At 53.6% G+C, this 17,054-nt stretch overlaps 1 protein-coding gene across 1 annotated transcript in view; it reads left to right on the top strand.

Annotated features, from left to right (window-relative positions):
* The window catches only part of LOC144610305 (docking protein 2-like), a 29,684-nt gene extending 13,114 nt beyond the window's left edge, over positions 1–16,570 (top strand). The window contains exons 3-5 of the mRNA XM_078428906.1: positions 2,074–2,191; positions 12,810–12,982; positions 14,683–16,570. Of these exons, the coding sequence (XP_078285032.1) occupies positions 2,074–2,191; positions 12,810–12,982; positions 14,683–15,693 (1,302 nt within the window). The 3' untranslated portion in view covers positions 15,694–16,570. The remainder of the gene's footprint in view (positions 1–2,073; positions 2,192–12,809; positions 12,983–14,682) is intronic.
* Positions 16,571–17,054: the final 484 nt, after the last annotated feature.

Genomic DNA, 17,054 nt, shown 5'->3' with positions numbered 1-17,054 from the left:
GTCCCAGCCAATAAACTGCAGATGCTGCTTTATACCGAAGACAGACACAAAATGCTGGTGTAACTCAGCGGGACAGGCAGCATCTCTGGAGAGAAGGAATGGGTGATGTTTCGGGTCGAGACCCTTCTTCAGATTCAGTGGGTGACGTTCCGGGTCGAGACCCTTCTTCTGAAGGAGGGTTAGGAGGTAGAGATAGAACAGCCATGATTGAATGGCAGAGTAGACTTGATAGGCCAAACGGTCTAATTCTGCTCTTATGAACTTACAAGCTAGCTGAAGACTCGGTGTCTAAGTTGGACAATCGAACACATTAAGGTCATGTGATAGGAGAAGAATTAGGCCATTCGGCCCATCAAGTCTACTCCGCCATTCAATCATGGCTGATCTGCCTTTCCCTCCAAACCCCATTTTCCTGCCTTCTCCCCATAACCCCTGACACCCGCACTAATCAAGAATCTATCTAACTCTGCCTTAAATATATCCACTGACTTGGCCTCCACAGCCTTCTGCGACAAAGAAGTCCACAGATTCACCACCCTCTGACTAAAGAAGTTCTTCCTCATCTCCTGTATTTGATGGTATTTGAAAGATATTTGGCGTTGCATCTCCCAGTGGCATTACACACACAATCTTCACATTTCAAAGTGTCAGAATCTAGTTCAGTTGTCGACAGCGATTTTGGAAAGTGGCAAAGAACCGCAGGTTACAATCGCTGCTTATCAAAGATGTTGACAGGTTTACCAGTGGTGGTTTTCTGAGGAAATGTGTGGCTGCAGCAGGGAGCTAAGGACCATAACCACAAGGGGCAATGCTGTGGGATGCCAGGCCACTTGATGGGCCGAATGGCCTACTCCTGCACCTATTGTCTATTGTCTAATTACATCAGTGGATGCAACAGGGTAAGGAGGCAGCAGTGGCAAGGAGGGCAGACGTGTGATACATAGTCACGTGGTCAAGAGGAGTAATCTTTTGTCCGGAGAAAGGGCCGGCACGGTGGCGCAGCGGTAGAGTTGCTGCTTCACAGCGCCAGAGACCCCGGTTCGATCCTGACTACGGGTGCTGTCTGTGCGGAGTTTGTACGATCTCCCCGTGACCTGCGTGTGGGTTTTCCCCACGATCTCTAGTTTCCTCCCACACTCCAAAGATGTACAGCTTTGTAGGCTAATTGGCTTGGTAAAATTGCAAATTGTCCCGTGTGTGTGTGTGTGTGCGTGCGTGTGCGTGTGCGTGTGCGTGTGTGTGTGTGTGTGTGTGTGTGTGTGTGTGTGTGTGTGCGTGTGCGTGTGTGTGTGTGTGTGTGTGTGTGTGTGTGTGTAGGATAGTGTTAGTGTATGGGTTTGTAGGTTAATTGGCTTGGCAAAATTGTAAATTGTCCCTGGTGTGTGTGTGTGTGCGTGTGTCTGTAGGATAGTGTTAGTGTATGGGTTTGTAGGTTAATTGGCTTGGCATAAATGTAATTGTCCCTAGTGTGTGTGTGTGTGTGTGTGTGTGTGTGTGTGTGTGTGTGTGTGTGTGTGTAGGATAGTGTTAGTGTATGGGTTTGTAGGTTAATTGGCTTAGCATAAATGTAATTGTCCCGAGTGTGTGTGTGTGTGTTTGTGTGTGTGTCTGTGTGTGTGTGTGTGTGTGTGTGTGTGTGTGTGTGTGTGTGTGTGTGTGTGTGTGTGTGTGTGTAGGATAGTGTTAGTGTATGGGTTTGTAAGTCAATTGGCTTGGCATAAATTTAATTGTCCCTAGTGTGTCTAGGATAGTACGGGGATCGCTGGTCGGTGCGGACTCGGTGGGCTGATAGACAATAGACAATAGGTGCAGAAGGAGGCCATTCGGCCCTTCGAGCCAGCACCGCCATTCAATGTGATCATGGCTGATCATTCTCAATCAGTACCCCGTTCCTGCCTTCTCCCCATACCCCCTGACTCCGCTATCCTTAAGAGCTCTGTCTAGCTCTTTCTTCAATGCATTCAGAGAATTGGCCTCCACTGCCTTCTGAGGCAGAGAATTCCACAGATGGGCCTGTTTCCACACTGTGTCGCTAACTAAACTAAAATATCACTGGTGCTTTTCTCCTTCCAGATGTTTTGGGGTGAATGGCCGGGGCTGAGTAAGGCCGATGGTTCTCAGCGGTCAAAGAAGGAGAAGAATAATGTGGTGCCAATGGAGGAGAATTCGCTGTACAGCACCCGCAAGGCCGGTAAGACAGACACCCTCTCAGTGTGCTTGTGGGTAGGGTCGCCAACTGTCCCGTATTAGCCGGGACATCCCGTATTTTGGGCTAAATTGGTTTGTCCCGTACGGGGACCGCCCTTGTCCTGTGTTAGTAGGGGTTGCCAACTTCCTCACTCCCAAATAAGGGACAAAGGGTGACGTCAACGCCCGCGCCCCATTGGTGGAGCGGGAGCACGTGGCCGCTGGCTGGGTGAGGTCGCGCGGGGCGGTGACGTCACCCTTTGTCCCTCATTTGGGAGTGAGGAAGTTGGCAACGCTACCTCTCAGCGTGCCTGTGGTCATGTCCTCCTCTGTGTAAATATTCAAACAGACATGGACTGAGATGTTTAGCAAGGAACTGCAGGTGCTGGTCTCAACCGCAGACAGACACAAAAGGCAGGATGCAAGTAGCTCTTTCATCCCCCTCTCTCTCCGTCCCTCCCCCACCCAGGTCCAGAGATGCTGCCTGTCCCGCTGAGTTACTCCAGCATTTGATGCTATCTTCAGTGTAAACCAGCACCTGCAGTTCCTTCCTACTCAAAGTCGTCTTGTTGAATCACATTCTCTGCACAGCGAACAACGGCCTATTTCCTTTATCATCGTTACTTTTTTGCAGATCTTGCATTCACTTGTTCCATATCTCTCTATGTCAACGTCTATACCTATCGTTTCCCTTTCCCCAGACTCTTAGTCGGAAAAAGTGCCTCAACACGATACATCACCTATTCCTTTACTCCATTGATGCCGTCTGGCCCGCTGAGTTACTCCAGCTCTCTGTGTCTATCTTTGGACTGAGATGTGTTCATGTTTGATAAGGACATCAAAGCAAAGTGGCTCATCAGTATATGACAGCCGTAGGTAGGGTCATTGAATCATGGAGTGGTACAGCGTTGAAACAGGCCCTACGGCCCAACTTGCCCACACCGGCCAACCAATGTCCCAGCTACACTAGTCCCACCTGCCACCATTTGGTCCATATCCCTCCAAACCTGTCCTATTCAAGAGAGAGCTAGATAGAGCTCTTAAGGATAGTGGAGTCAGGGGGTATGGGGAGAAGGCAGGAACGGGGTACTGATTGAGAATGATCAGCCATGATCACATTGAATGACGGTGCTGGCTCGAAGGGCTGAATGGCCTCCTCCTGCACCTATTGTCTATTGTCTATTGTCTATTGATGTACCTGTCCAACTGTTTCTTAAATGTTAGGTCAGTTCCTGCCTCAACTACCTCCTCTGGCAGCTTGTTCCATCGCTGGTCAGCATGTACTCAGTGGGCCGAAGGGCTTGTTTCTGTGGGCTCTATACCTAATCTATCTCTAAGGGTCCCATCTCCATGGCAAGTGCCACCAATGGGATTGGAAGGTAACGAGCTTTGGTCACTTTGGAGCAGGGTCGCCAACTGTCCCGTATCAGCCGGGACATCCCGTATTTTGGGCTAAATTAGTTTGCCCCGTGCGGGACTGCCCTTGTCGCGCGTTAGTAGGGTTGCCAACTTCCTCACTCCCAAATAAGGGACAACGGATGACGTCACCGCCCAGCGCCCCCACGTGACCTCACCCAGCCAGCGGCCACGTGCTCCCGCTCCACCAACGGCAGCCGCTGTTGGTGAAGCGGGAGCACGTGGCCGCTGGCTGGGTGAGGTCACGTGGGGGCGTGGGGCAGCGATGTCACCCTTTGTCCCTTATTTGGGAGTGAGGAAGTTGGCAACCCTACTAGGGGTCAGTTCCCTCATGGTGCGACCGAGCAAAAGCTGCAACACACATTTCTGCTGCGTTCTGTGAAGAAGCTCATTCTCAAAATAGAAACCAGATAGGCATCTTGATCTGGGAGGCAGTCTCGAGACGCCTTCCACTGCAATGAGCCGAGTGTCCCCAGTGGAAATAGTGACGAAGCTGGGCGTAGAGACCAGGCGTGAGTTCTCGCGAACCTCCCTTTCTCCACTTTCATGGGAAATCTCTGACTGTCGGAGAAGCTGGAGGGGGGGTGAGGGCTCGGAGAGGAGGGGGCCAGGGGGGAGGAGGGGAGTTGGGGGTGGGTGTGGGAGGTGGAGAACAAGAGTCAAGAGTCCAGAGTGTTTTTATCGTCACCCTAGGGCATGTCTCTGTATGGGGAGAAGTCAGGAACGGGGTACTGATTGAGAATGATCAGCTATGATAACATTGAATGGCGGTGCTGGCTCGAAGGGCCGAATGGCCTCCTCCTGCACCTATTGTCTATTGTCCATTGTCTATTGTCATACGTCCCTGACAGAACAATGAAATTCTTACTTGCAGCAGCACAACAGAATATGTAAACATCGTACACTGTAAACTAATATGATAACGAGAGGGAGAAAAACAACGTTCAGTGTGTGTGTGTGTGTGTGTGTGTGTATATGCCAGCACCGCCATTCAATGTGATCATGGCTGATCATTCTCAATCAGTACCCCGTTCCTGCCTTAAACTGTGACCCCTGGTTTGGGACTCCCCCAACATTGGGAACATGTTTCCTGCCTCTAACGTGTCCAATCCCTAAAATAATCTAATATGTTTCAATAAGATCCCCTCTCATCCTTCTAAATTCCAGTGTATACAAGCCTAGTCGCTCCAGTCTTTCAACATATGACAGTCCCGAGATGCTGCCTGACCCCGCTGAGTTACTCCAGCATTTTGTGTCTACCTTCGATTTAAATAGTTACGTATCTGCAGTTTATTTTCCCACACACGTACCCACAAATGGTCGGCGATCGGCCAACATGAGTGTGTCTCCGAGAGTCAGCTCAGAATGTGTGTGGAGAACGGGGAAGAGGAGGGGCAGCGTGGGACACGGTCAGGGGCTGGGGCCACACTAACCTAGGGCGTGCCTATGTGGCACCACCACCATGTACAGTCACACACTCCCCCATTGCCTGTGGTCCTCATTTATTGCCACCTTCCGTCTGGAGAGAGAGGGGAGGGAACACACCCACCCCTCGCATGGACCCAAGGTACACCATGCTTGAGCTGTGGAAGACACCTGTCTCTTCGTTTATAGACAATAGACAATAGGTGCAGGAGGAGGCCATTTGGCCCTTCGAGCCACCACCGCCATTCAATGTGATCATGGCTGATCATTCTCAATCAGTACCCCGTTTAGTTTAGTTTAGTTCAGAGAAACAGTGCGGAAACAGGCCCTTCGGCCCACCGAGTCTGTGCCAACCAGCGATCCCCATCCACTAGCACTATCCTACACACATTAGGTGCAATTTCACATTTTATACCCAGTCAATTAACATACAAACCTGCACGTCTTTGGAGTGTGGGAGGAAACCGAAGATCTCGGAGAAAACCCACGCAGGTCACGGGGAGAACGTACAAACTCTGTACAGACGGCGCCCGTAGTCAGGATTGAACCTGGGTCTCTGGCGCTGTGAGGCAGCAGCTCTACCGCCGTGCCAACACTAGTCTTGCTAACACTAGCCTTGTGGGGCAGATAGCCTTGCTTATGTGTATGCAAACAATGTATTTCACTGTACCTCGTACACCTGACAATAAGGGAACCATTGACCAGTGACGCTAATGACGATCGAAACGCCAACTGCGGGAGGAGGTTAGCGGGTCGGGCAGCATCTGTGGAGGCAAACTATCGAGCGACGTTTTGGCTTTGGGACCCTTCTTCAGACTGAAAGGTCAGATGCCCATTCCCTCCACAGTTGCTGCCTGACCCACTTGAGTTCCTCCAACAGTTTGTTTCCTTCAGGATTCCAGCATCTGCAGTCCCCCGGCTCTGTAATGTTGACCATCTGGGTGGCAGCTCATGGACACCAAATGCTGGAGTAACTCAGCGGGTCAGGCAACATCTCTAGAGAGAAGGAATGGGCGACGTTTCGGGTCGAGACCCTTCTTCAGACTGATGAAAGTCTCGACCCGAAACGTCGCCCATTCCTTCTCTGCAGAGATGCTGCCTGACCCGCTGAGTTACTCCAGCATTTAGTGTCTATCTTCGATTTAAACCAGCATCTGCAGTTATTTCCCTAGCAGCTCATGGATGTGGGGGCAGTTGTGGTTCACCAACCTCGCGATGTAAACCCAGAGGTCGACCCTTCACTTTCCTGAAATGTTCAGTCATTTATGTTTTTTTGGGCTTAGTTTATAGATACAGTTATGTATTCAGAGACCCGGGTTCGATCCCGACTACTGCTGCTGTCTGTACGGAGTTTGTACATTCTCCCCGTGACCCGCGTGGGTTTTTCTCCGAGATCCACGGTTTCCTCCCACACTCTAAAGACGTACAGGGGCCACAGTTTAAGAATAAGGGGTAGGCCATTTAGAACTGAGGTGAGGAAAAACATTTTCAGTCAGAGAGTTGTGAATCTGTGGAATTCTCTGCCTCAGAAGGCAGTGGAGGCCAATTCTCTGAATGCATTCAAGGGAGAGCTAGACAGAGCTCTTAAGGATAGCGGAGTCAGGGGGTATGGGGAGAAGGCAGGAACGGGGGTACTGATTGGAGAATGATCAGCCATGATCACATTGAATGGCGGTGCTGGCTCGAAGGGCCAAATGGCCTCCTCCTGCACCTATTGTCTATTGTCTATTGTTTGTAGGTTAATTGGCCGTTGTGTATGTGTAAGTTGTCCCGAGTGTGTGCAGGATAGTGTTAGTGTGTGGGGATTGCTGGTCGGTGCAGACTCGGTGGGCCGAAGCACCTGTATCTCGAAACTAAAATGAATGAAGTTGGAGTCTATCCAGCTTCCTTGTTGTCTGTCTGGACAGGGATGATCTTAGTTTACTTTAGTTTTAGAGATACAGTACGGAAACAGGCCCTTCGGCCCACCGAGTCCACGCCGACCAGCGATCCCTGCGCATTAACATTAGCTGACACACACTAGGGACAATATAGTATAAGAAAATAACTGCAGATGCTGGTACAAATCGAAGGTATTTATTCACAAAATGCTGGAGTAACTCAACAGGTCAGGCAGCATCTCGGGAGAGAAGGAATGGGTGACGTTTCGGGTCGAGACCCTTCTTCAGACAGACACTAGGGACAATTTACACTTAAACCAAGCCAATTTTAAACTATAAAACCTGTACGCCTTTGGAGTGCGGGAGGAAACCGAAGATCTCGGAGAACACCCACGCAGGTCACGGGGAGAACGTGCAAACCCCGCACGGACAGCGCCCGTAGTCGGGATCGTACCCGGGTCTCTGGCGCTGTAAGCGTTGTGAGGCCGCAAATCTTCCGCTGCTCCCCATTGCTGCTGACCACAGCTATTAACTGGATGCATGGTGAGAAAATTTTTAGCTGCTGATGAGGTGTGATATTTGCTGAAGTAGAGGTTTTGTGAGATTGTGAGCAGATACAGGGGCCTGTTGGAAAGTTTCTCCAGCCTCACACACAAGCAGCTATTTTTCTTGACACGTTCAAGAGCTGTGGGTATTGCTGGCCGAGGCAGCACTGAACCGCCCTGTCTAGTTGTCCTTTGGGTCGGTATAGACATGGTCAACACTCAGTCCCTTTCCCAAGTGAGGGGGGCTAGCTAGCTTGAAGGTGGCTGGGTGAGGTCGCGTGGGGCGCGCGGGGCGGTGACGTCACCCTTTGTCCCTTATTTGGGAGTGAGAAAGTTGGCAACCCTACAAATACAGGACCGTCCGGGGCCTACAGGCGCGTCCGGGCCTACAGCGCCTGGGCCTACAGCGCCCGGGCCTACAGCGCCCGGGCCTACAGCATCGGGGCCTACAGCACCCCCCAGGCCTAATACGAGACAAGGGCGGTCCTGTAGGGGATAAACTAATTCAGCCCAAAATACGGGATGTCCCGGCTAATACGGGACAGTTGGCAACCCTAGGCGGTGGGTGCCTGGAACGCGCTGCCAGGGGTGGTGTTGGAGGCAGATACGATAGTGGTGTTTAAGAGGAGTTTAGACAAGCAGATGGACATGCAGGGAATAGAGGGATAATGGCCATGTGGCGGCATGTGGCGGCATGGGCATTGTGGGCCGAAGGGCCAGTGGGTGGGAGGCAGAAGATGGGAACGGTGAGGGGATCAGTGAGTGAGAGGGTGAGTGGTGAATCTGTGGAATTCTTTGTCGCAGAAAGCCATGGAGGCCAAGTCAGTGGATATATTTAAGGCAGAGATGGATAGATTGTCGATTCGGACGGGTGTCAGGGGTTATGGGGGAGAAGGCAGGAGAATGGGGTTAGGAGGGAGAGATAGGTCAGCCATGATTGAATGGCGGAGTAGACATGATGGGCCGAATGGCCTAATTCTGCTCCCGTCATTGGAACTTATGAGTGGGTAAGAGGCAGGGGGGATGTGGGTGGAGAGGCAGAGGGTATGAGGGGGCAATAGTCAGAGGGTTTCAGTGGGTGAGGGGGGATTACTAGATCGGTAGGCAGAGGCTGAGAGGCAGAGGAGAGGAGTGGGTGGAGGGGCAGAGGGGAGGAGTGTGTGAGGGGAGGGGAGGAGTGTGTGAGGGGAGAGGGGAGGAGTGTGTGAGGGGACGGGAGGGGAGGAGTGTGTGAGGTGAGGGGAGGGGAGGAATGTGTGAGGGGAGGGGAGGGGAGGGGAGGAGTGTGTGAGGGGAGGGGAGGAGTGTGTGAGGGGAGGGGAGGAGTGTGTGAGGGGAGGGGAGGAGTGTGTGAGAGGAGGGGAGGAGTGTGTGAGGGGAGGGGAGGAGTGTGTGAGGGGAGGGGAGAGGAGTGTGTGAGTGGAGGGGAGGGGTGTGTGAGGGGAGGAGTGTGTGAGGGGAGGGGAGGAGTGTGTGAGAGGAGGGGAGGAGTGTGTGAGGGGAGGGGAGGAGTGTGTGAGGGGAGGGGAGAGGAGTGTGTGAGGGGAGGGGAGGAGTGTGTGAGTGGAGGGGAGGGGTGTGTGAGGGGAGGAGTGTGTGAGGGGAGGGGAGGAGTGTGTGAGGGGAGGGGAGGGGAGGAGTGTGTGAGGGGAGGGGAGGGGAGGGGTGTGTGAGGGGAGGGGAGGGGAGGGGAGGGGAGGAGTGTGTGAGGGGAGGGGAGGAGTGTGTGAGGGGAGGCAGTGAGCCCTCGAGGGGGCAGTGGGTGTGGAGGCAGAGGGTGCTCTGTGCACCCTGTGGGTGAGCTAGCTACACCCCGGGCTCAGGGTGAAGGCACCTCCTGCACTCAGTGAGACTCACTCACGTCATGGAAAAGGGTTTTGACGGTGGCTTTCTCAGCTTCCTGCTCTGGCTGAGAGTCAAACACACATTGGCTTCTGCAACATCTGTACATCCGCGGTGGGGGAAGTCACGTTCTGTCACGGATTAGCAACCTCCAGGTCTAAACACACACACACACTCACACGCACACCAACACACACACACACGCCCACACACACACACATACACACCAACATTCACACACACACACACACACACACACATACACACCAACATTCACATAAATACACACACACCAACATTCACACTCACTCACACACACACCAACACACACTCACACACACCAACACACACACACACACACACACACACACCAACACACACTCACACACACCAACACACACACACACACACACCAACACACACCAACACACACCAACACTCACGTAAACACACACACACCAACACACACACTCACACACACACACACACACACACACTCATGCACACACACTCACACAAACACACCAATACTCGTACACAGTCTGGGGTACAGCACACCCCAGGTTTGCAGTGAGGGGCACCAGTAATCTTGGCTGTCCTTCTAATCTTTGCTGCTCTGGAGCTGACATGTGGAACTTCTACGATCTGCCTTCCATGGGCCTAATCTGAAACCGCAGCACGTAGGCAGGAAGGATACTTGCCTATGTGTATCATTTAAAACTAGGAAGCATTGGAGATCTTATCAACAATACACAGCGACACAGCAGGCCCACACTCATAACAAGATGAGGCATCTCGGAAAATTTCTAGAAGATGCAAAGGCAGTGCAACTTTGAGATCAGCAGAGATACCCTGATACAAATAATGATATCGTTTGAATTAAGGTAAAGAAAAGTTGATGGCCCATCATTTACAGGAACAGAACACAAGGAACTGCAGATGCTGGTTAATACAAAGAAGGGCACAAAATGTTGGAGTAACTCAGCAGATCAGGCAGCATCTCTGGAGAACATGGATAGGTGACATTTTGGGTCGAGACCCTTCTTCAGACTCCAGTCTGCATGTATTTCTAAACAAAACTAGAAACTAAACCTTTCTACAGTTTGAGATACAGTTTGAGATCGCTGGTCGGTGCAGTGCATGGAAACGGGCCCTTCCACCCACTGAGTCCGCACCGACCAGCGATCCCTGCACACGAACGCTATCCTACACACATACACACATTGGGGATTTTACAATTCTATCAAGCCAATTAACCTACAAACCTGTACGTCTTTGGAGTGTGGGAGGAAACAGTAGCATCCGGTGAAAACCCACGTGCTCACAGGGAGAACGTTTAAACTCAGTAAAGAAAGCGCCCGTGGTCAGGATCGAACCGGCTCTCTGGAACTGTAAGGTAGCAACTCTACCGCTGCATCACTGTGCTGTCCTACCAGCTGCTAATGTGACCGCAGAGTAGGGTTGCCAACTGTCCCGTATTAGCCGGGACATCCCGTATTTTGGGCTAAATTGGTTTGTCCCGTACGGGACCGCCCTTGTCCCGTATTAGGCCCGGATGGCACTGTATGCCCGGACACTGTAGGCTCGGACACTGTAGGCCCGGACACTGTAGGCCCGGACACTGTAGGTCCGGACACTGTAGGCCCGGACACTGTAGGCCCGGACACTGTAGGCCCCGACACTGTGTGCCCGGACACTGTAGGCCCGGACACTGTAGGCCCGGACACTGTAGGCCCCGACACTGTGTGCCCGGACACTGTAGGCCCGGACACTGTAGGCCCGGGGCCCGCAGCAGTCCCGCACAGTGTGGGGAGACCCAAAATGTTGGAGTAACTCAGCGGGTCATGCAGCTTCTCGGGAGAGAAGGAATGGGTGACGTTTCCGGTCGAGACCCTGAAGAGTCAAGTCTAAAGAAGATCTCGACCCGAAACGTCACCCATGCTGCCTGACCCGCTGAGTTACTCCAGCATTGTGTGTTCACCTTCGATTTTAACCAGCATCTGCAGTTTTTTTCCTACATCGGACAATGTAGGCCCAGACGCAGCCTAACGGAGGTTCCGTAGCAACCCGCCTCCCGGCCCGGGCGGCCGCCATTGGTGGAGCGGGAGCACGTGGCTGGGTGAGATCACGTGGGGCGCGGGGCGGTGACGTCACCTTGTCCCGTATTTGTGAGTGAGGAAGTTGGCAACCCTACCACAGGGACACTCTGGCATGCGAGACCCTCCGGCATGCGAGACCCTCCGCTCCCTGTGACACTGGCACCCAGGGTCCCTCTGCCCACTCTGCCAGTGCGCGTGTTCTTTAGATTTAGATTTAGAGATACAGCGCGGAAACAGGCCCTTCGGCCCACCGGGTCCGCGCCGCCCAGCGATCCCCGCACATTAACACTATCCTACACACACACTAGGGACAATTTTTTTTCCACATTTGACCAGCCAATTAACCTACACACCTGTACGTCTTTGGAGTGTGGGAGGAAACCGAAGATCTTGGAGAAAACCCACGCAGGTCACGGGGAGAACGTACAAACTCCGTACAGATGGTGCCCGTAGTCGGGATCGAACCTGAGTCTCCGGCACTGCATTCGCTGTAAGGCAGCAACTCTACCGCTGCGCCACCGTGCCGCCCTGGAGTTCTCAGTAACTCCTTCCATCAAGTGCGTCCTTGTCTTGCGTCATTTACTGTGCAGGAGGGAACTGCAGATTCTGGTTTACACCGAAGATAGGCGCAAAGTGCTGGAGTAACTCGGCGGGTCAGGCAGCATCTGTGGGGAACATGGGTAGGTGACGTTTCACAGAGTGCTGGAGTAACTCAGCGGGTCAGGCAGCATCTGTGGAGAACATGGATAGGTGACGTTTCACAGAGTGCTGGAGTAACTCAGCGGGTCAGACAGCATCTGTGGGGAACATGGATAGGTGACGTTTCACAGAGTGCTGGAGTTACTCAGCGGGTCAGGCAGCATCTCTGGAGAACATGGATAGGTGACGTTTCACAGAGTGCTGGAGTAACTCAGACGGTCAGGCAGCATCTGTGGGGAACATGGATAGGTGGCCTTTCAGATTGGGATCCATCTTCAGACTGAAAAAAGGTCCCGACCCGAAACGTCACCTCTCCATCTTCTGAATGCATCCAGTGTTACTTATCTAATTTTAGGTCCGCAGGGTGGTAGAGTTGCTGCCTTACAGTGCCGGAGATCGGGTTCGATCCTACCTAGGGGTGTAAGGACTTTGTACGTTTCCTCGGTGACCAAGTGGGTTTTCTCCTGGTGCTCCGGTTTCCTCCCGCACCCCAAAGACTTGCAGGTTGGTAGGCTGATTGGCTTCGGTAAAACTGTAAATGGTCCCTAGTGGGTATGATAGCGCTGTTGTACAGGGTGATGGCTGGTCGGCCCGGACTCGGTGGGCTGAAGGGCCCGTTTCTGCGCCGTGTCTCTAAAGTGTAAAGTAGAACAGCCCATTGGGTTTTGGCTGTGGAGCTGCATCTTTGACCAGTTTACGTTGTGTGTTGTGTGCAGTGAAGGAGTTCCGGGTGGCAGTGAGGAAGACGGAAGCAGCAGATAGGTGCGGCCTCCAAGGACAGTTCCTGCTCCGGGTCGAGGACGACAGCCTCCAGCTGAGGCAGCTGAAGAGCAGTGAGGTGGTCTACACATGGCCCTACAAGTTTCTCAGGCGCTTTGGGCGGGACAAGGTAAACAGCTGCCAATGCGGCCCCTCTTCGGTAAGAAATGTGGGCTGGGAGTAGGGTTGCCAACTTCCTCACTCCCAAATAAGGGACGAACGGTGACGTCACCGCCCCGCGCCCCACGTGACCTCACCCAGCCAGCGGCCACGTGCTCCCGCTCCACCAATGGCAGCCGCCCAACCCAGGAGGCGGGTTGCTATGCAACCTCCGTAAGGCGGCGCCCGGGCCTACAGCGGCGCCCGGGCCTACAGTGTCCGGGCCTAATACGGGACATGGGCAAACTAATTTAGCCCAATACACGGGACGTCCCGGCTAATACGGGACAGTTGGCAACCCTAGCTGGGAGGGGAGAGAGAACTATAGACCAGCGGTTGGCAAAGTGTCTGAATGCGGTGGATTGGGCTCCTGAATGAATCACAGAATGTGTAAGAATGTATGGTTGGATATCGTTGAGGATGGAGCATTGTAAAAGAGAGAGGGCGGAGTGCTTTAGAGAGCTCGAGGGTTGGGAGGTATAGAGGGATAGGAGGTGGAGTGCTTCAGAGAGGTAGAGGGCAGAGTGGTTTAGATAAGTAGAGGGTGGAAAGGTTTGTAGAGGGTGGAGAGGGCGGCTCGGTGGCGCAGCGGTAGAGTTGCTGCCTTACACCAAATGCAGCTCCGGAGACCCGGGTTCGATCCCGACTACAGGAGTATGTACGTTCTCCCCGTGACCCGCGTGGGTTTTCTCCGAGATCTTCGGTTTCCTCCCACGCTCGAAAGACGTACAGGTTTGTAGGTTAATTGGCTTGGTGTAAATATAAAAATTATCCCTAGTGGGTGTAGGATAATGTTAATGTGCGGGGATCGCTGGTCGGCGCGGACCCGGTGGGCCGAAAGGACCTGTTTCCGCACTGTATCTCTAAACTAAACTAAAAAAGGTAGAGGTTTAGTGGAGCAGATGGGCCGAATGGCCCATTTCTGCTCCAAGGGTCATGATTGTTTTACAATGTACTGAGTGACTGACTGACAGTGGTGAAGGGCAGGCTCAAAGTTAGACAATAGACAATAGACAATAGACAATAGACAATAGACAATAGGTGCAGGAGGAGGCCATTCAGTCCTTCGAGCCTGTACGCACCGCCATTCAATGCGATCATGGCTGATCACTCTCAATCAGTACCCCGTTCCTGCCTTCTCCCCATACCCCCTCACTCCGCTATCCTTAAGAGCTCTATCCAGCTCTCTCTTGAAAGCATCCAACGAACTGGCCTCCACTGCCTTCTGAGGCAGAGAATTCCACACCTTCACAACTCTCTGACTGAAAAAGTTCTTCCTCGTCTCCGTTCTAAATGGCCTACCCCTTATTCTTAAACTGTGGCCCCTGGTTCTGGACTCCCCCAACATTGGGAACATGTTTCCTGCCTCTAATGTGTCCAATCCCCTAATTATCTTATATGTTTCAATAAGATCCCCCCTCATCCTTCTAAATTCCAGTGTATACAAGCCTAATTGCTCCAGCCTTTCAACATACGACAGTCCCGCCATTCCGGGAATTAACCTAGTGAACCTACGCTGCACGCCCTCAATAGACAATAGGTGCAGTAGTAGGCCATTCGGCCCTTTGAGCCAGCACTGTTGTGGGCGTCATGCTCTGCCAGACTGGTCGGGGGAGTATCTCGTCCCTGGGTACGCACCTTGACCGCGTTTCCTCTCTGCTCTGTTTCCAGGTGACCTTTACCTTCGAGGCTGGCCGGCGCTGCGTGTCGGGAGAGGGCAGCTTTGAGTTTGACACCAAGCACGCCAATGGCATCTTCCAGGTGATTGAGTTGGCCATCAAGCTTGTCCGGCAGGGCAGCCCCAGGGAGGAGAAGCTGGCGGCCAGCGACGGTTACAACGAGGACTTGGTGGCCTCCAGACCTGGCTCTGCCCAGGAGGCCGAGGAAGAGGGGGAGGTGAGCGTGGCCGAGGGAGGCCTGCAGCCAGCCAAGGTGAAGGGGGAGATGGGCACGGCCACTCTCCCGGCCCTGAGAGCCCTCTCCCTGGAGCTGGCCCCCGAGCCCAGTGTCAGGTCGGCTTCCACCTTGCCCTGGAAGCCAGGGTCCAAGGGGCGTGGAGGCCAACCCAGGGGCAGCCAGCCTGAGCTACAGTCCACCTACTCTGAGGTGCGGGATGTCATTGGCAGGCCGGGGGCCCGGGGCAAGTCCAGGAAGCCCCGGGAGGAGGTGGCAGCGGGGGCCATAGAGTCCGAGTACGCGATCCCCTTCGACTCCATCGCCCGGACTCTGCGCCTCCCGGCACCCCTCTGTCTGCCCGCCAAGCCCCCGGACGGTGGGGCCGAGGCCACGGCTTTCTCCACCTTCCTGCCGCGGGCGAGTGACTACCCTCTGTACGACACCATCGACGAGCGCACTTTCGGGCAGCAGGAGAAGGTGGCGCCACCGCTGCCGCCGGCGGCCCTCCCCAGGGACCACATCTACGACGAGCCCGAGGGATCGGACGCGCCCTCGCTCTACGACTACCCGGAGGAGGTGAGCGGCCACGCCTGGAGGCTACGAGGCCGGGAGGGTGACCCCAGCGGGCACGAGTACCCCTACAACCCGCACACCGACGACTACGCCGTGCCCGCCACCGCCAAGCGGGGGGCTAGCAGGGGCAGGTCGGCCGAAGGGTCGCGCCCGGCGGTCACGCTCGACAGCGACTCGGAGACGGAGTACGACAACATCTTGGTCAGGAAGTAGATGGCAGGCCCATGGCCCCCAGCCTGGCCCGGCCAATGCAGGTCTGGTGGACCTGCCAGAACATGCTGCCTGGACCCTGGGCGGGCATGATGGGCACTGACATCGGGGGGCACGTCCCCAGTGTAGGAAGGAACTGCAGATGCTGATGTAAACCCAAGACAGACACAAAATGCTGGAGTAACTCAGCGGGACAGGCAGCATCTCTGGAGAGAAGGGATGGGTCAAGTCAAGTCAAGTCAATTTTATTTGTATAGCACATTTAAAAACAACCCACGTTGACCAAAGTGCTACAAAATGGGAATTGGAGGAACAGCATCTCAGCCAGCCACATCTGCTAAAATTATCCAACTTTAGATAGTTCCTCTGTCCCTCTCTTCCCCTCCTCCTTCCCAGATCTCCCTCCATCTTCCTGTCTCCACCTATATCCTTCCTTTGTCCCGCCCCCCTGACATCAGTCTGAAGAAGGGTCTCGACCCGAAACGTCACCCATTCCTTCTCTCCTGAGATGCTGCCTGACCTGCTGAGTTACTCCAGCATTTTGTGAATAAATACCTTCGATTTGTATCAGCATCTGCAGTTATTTTCTTTTACAGCCCATTGATATGAATATTGATTTCCCTCTCTCTCCATCCCTCTCCCACCCAAGACGCACCAGCTTCTCGTTTTCTTTTCATCGTTACTTTTTTGCACATCTTTCATTCGTTGTTCTTTATCTCTCTACATCATCGCCTATATCTCTAACCAGTCTGAGGAGGGGGCCTCGATCCGAACGTCACCCGTTCCATCTTTGCAGAGATGCTGCCTGTCCCGCTGAGTTACTCCAGCTTCTTGTGTGTCTCAATTGCGGAGACTGTCTCTGAGGTCCAACGGCCCTGGGCCAGGATTGGGGAATGGAGGGCGGGCGTGGGGGAGAGGGCGACTGGACTTCTGACTTCCGCCGCTCCCACCAACCGTCATCCTTCCCAGCCCAGCTGGCTCCAATGCTTCAGGTTCATTGCCTTTTCTAGATCTGGTTCGCAATAAAATTGCACTGCATTTGTGCATTCTCATTCTCTTCGTCAAATGCAATGGGTCTGACACACGCACACACGTACACGCACGTGCACACGCTTACACGCGCAGCGGCAGAGTTGCTGCCTTACAGCACCAGAGTTGCAGGTTCGATCAGGGGGTGCTGTCTGTACAGAGTTTGTACATCTCTTTTTCAGTCAGAGAGTTGTGAATCCGTGGAATTCTCTGCCTCAGAAGGCAGTGGAGGCCAATTCTCTGAATGCATTCAAGAGAGAGCTGGATAGAGCTCTTAAGGATAGCGGAGTCAGGGGGTATGGGGAGAAGGCAGGAACGGGGTACTGATTGAGAAT

This window comes from Rhinoraja longicauda, chromosome 36, assembly GCF_053455715.1.
Source record: "Rhinoraja longicauda isolate Sanriku21f chromosome 36, sRhiLon1.1, whole genome shotgun sequence".
Classification (NCBI taxonomy): domain Eukaryota; kingdom Metazoa; phylum Chordata; class Chondrichthyes; order Rajiformes; family Arhynchobatidae; genus Rhinoraja; species Rhinoraja longicauda.
The sequence above is the reverse complement of the archived record's forward strand: the minus strand, read 5'-3'. Positions and strand labels throughout refer to the sequence as shown.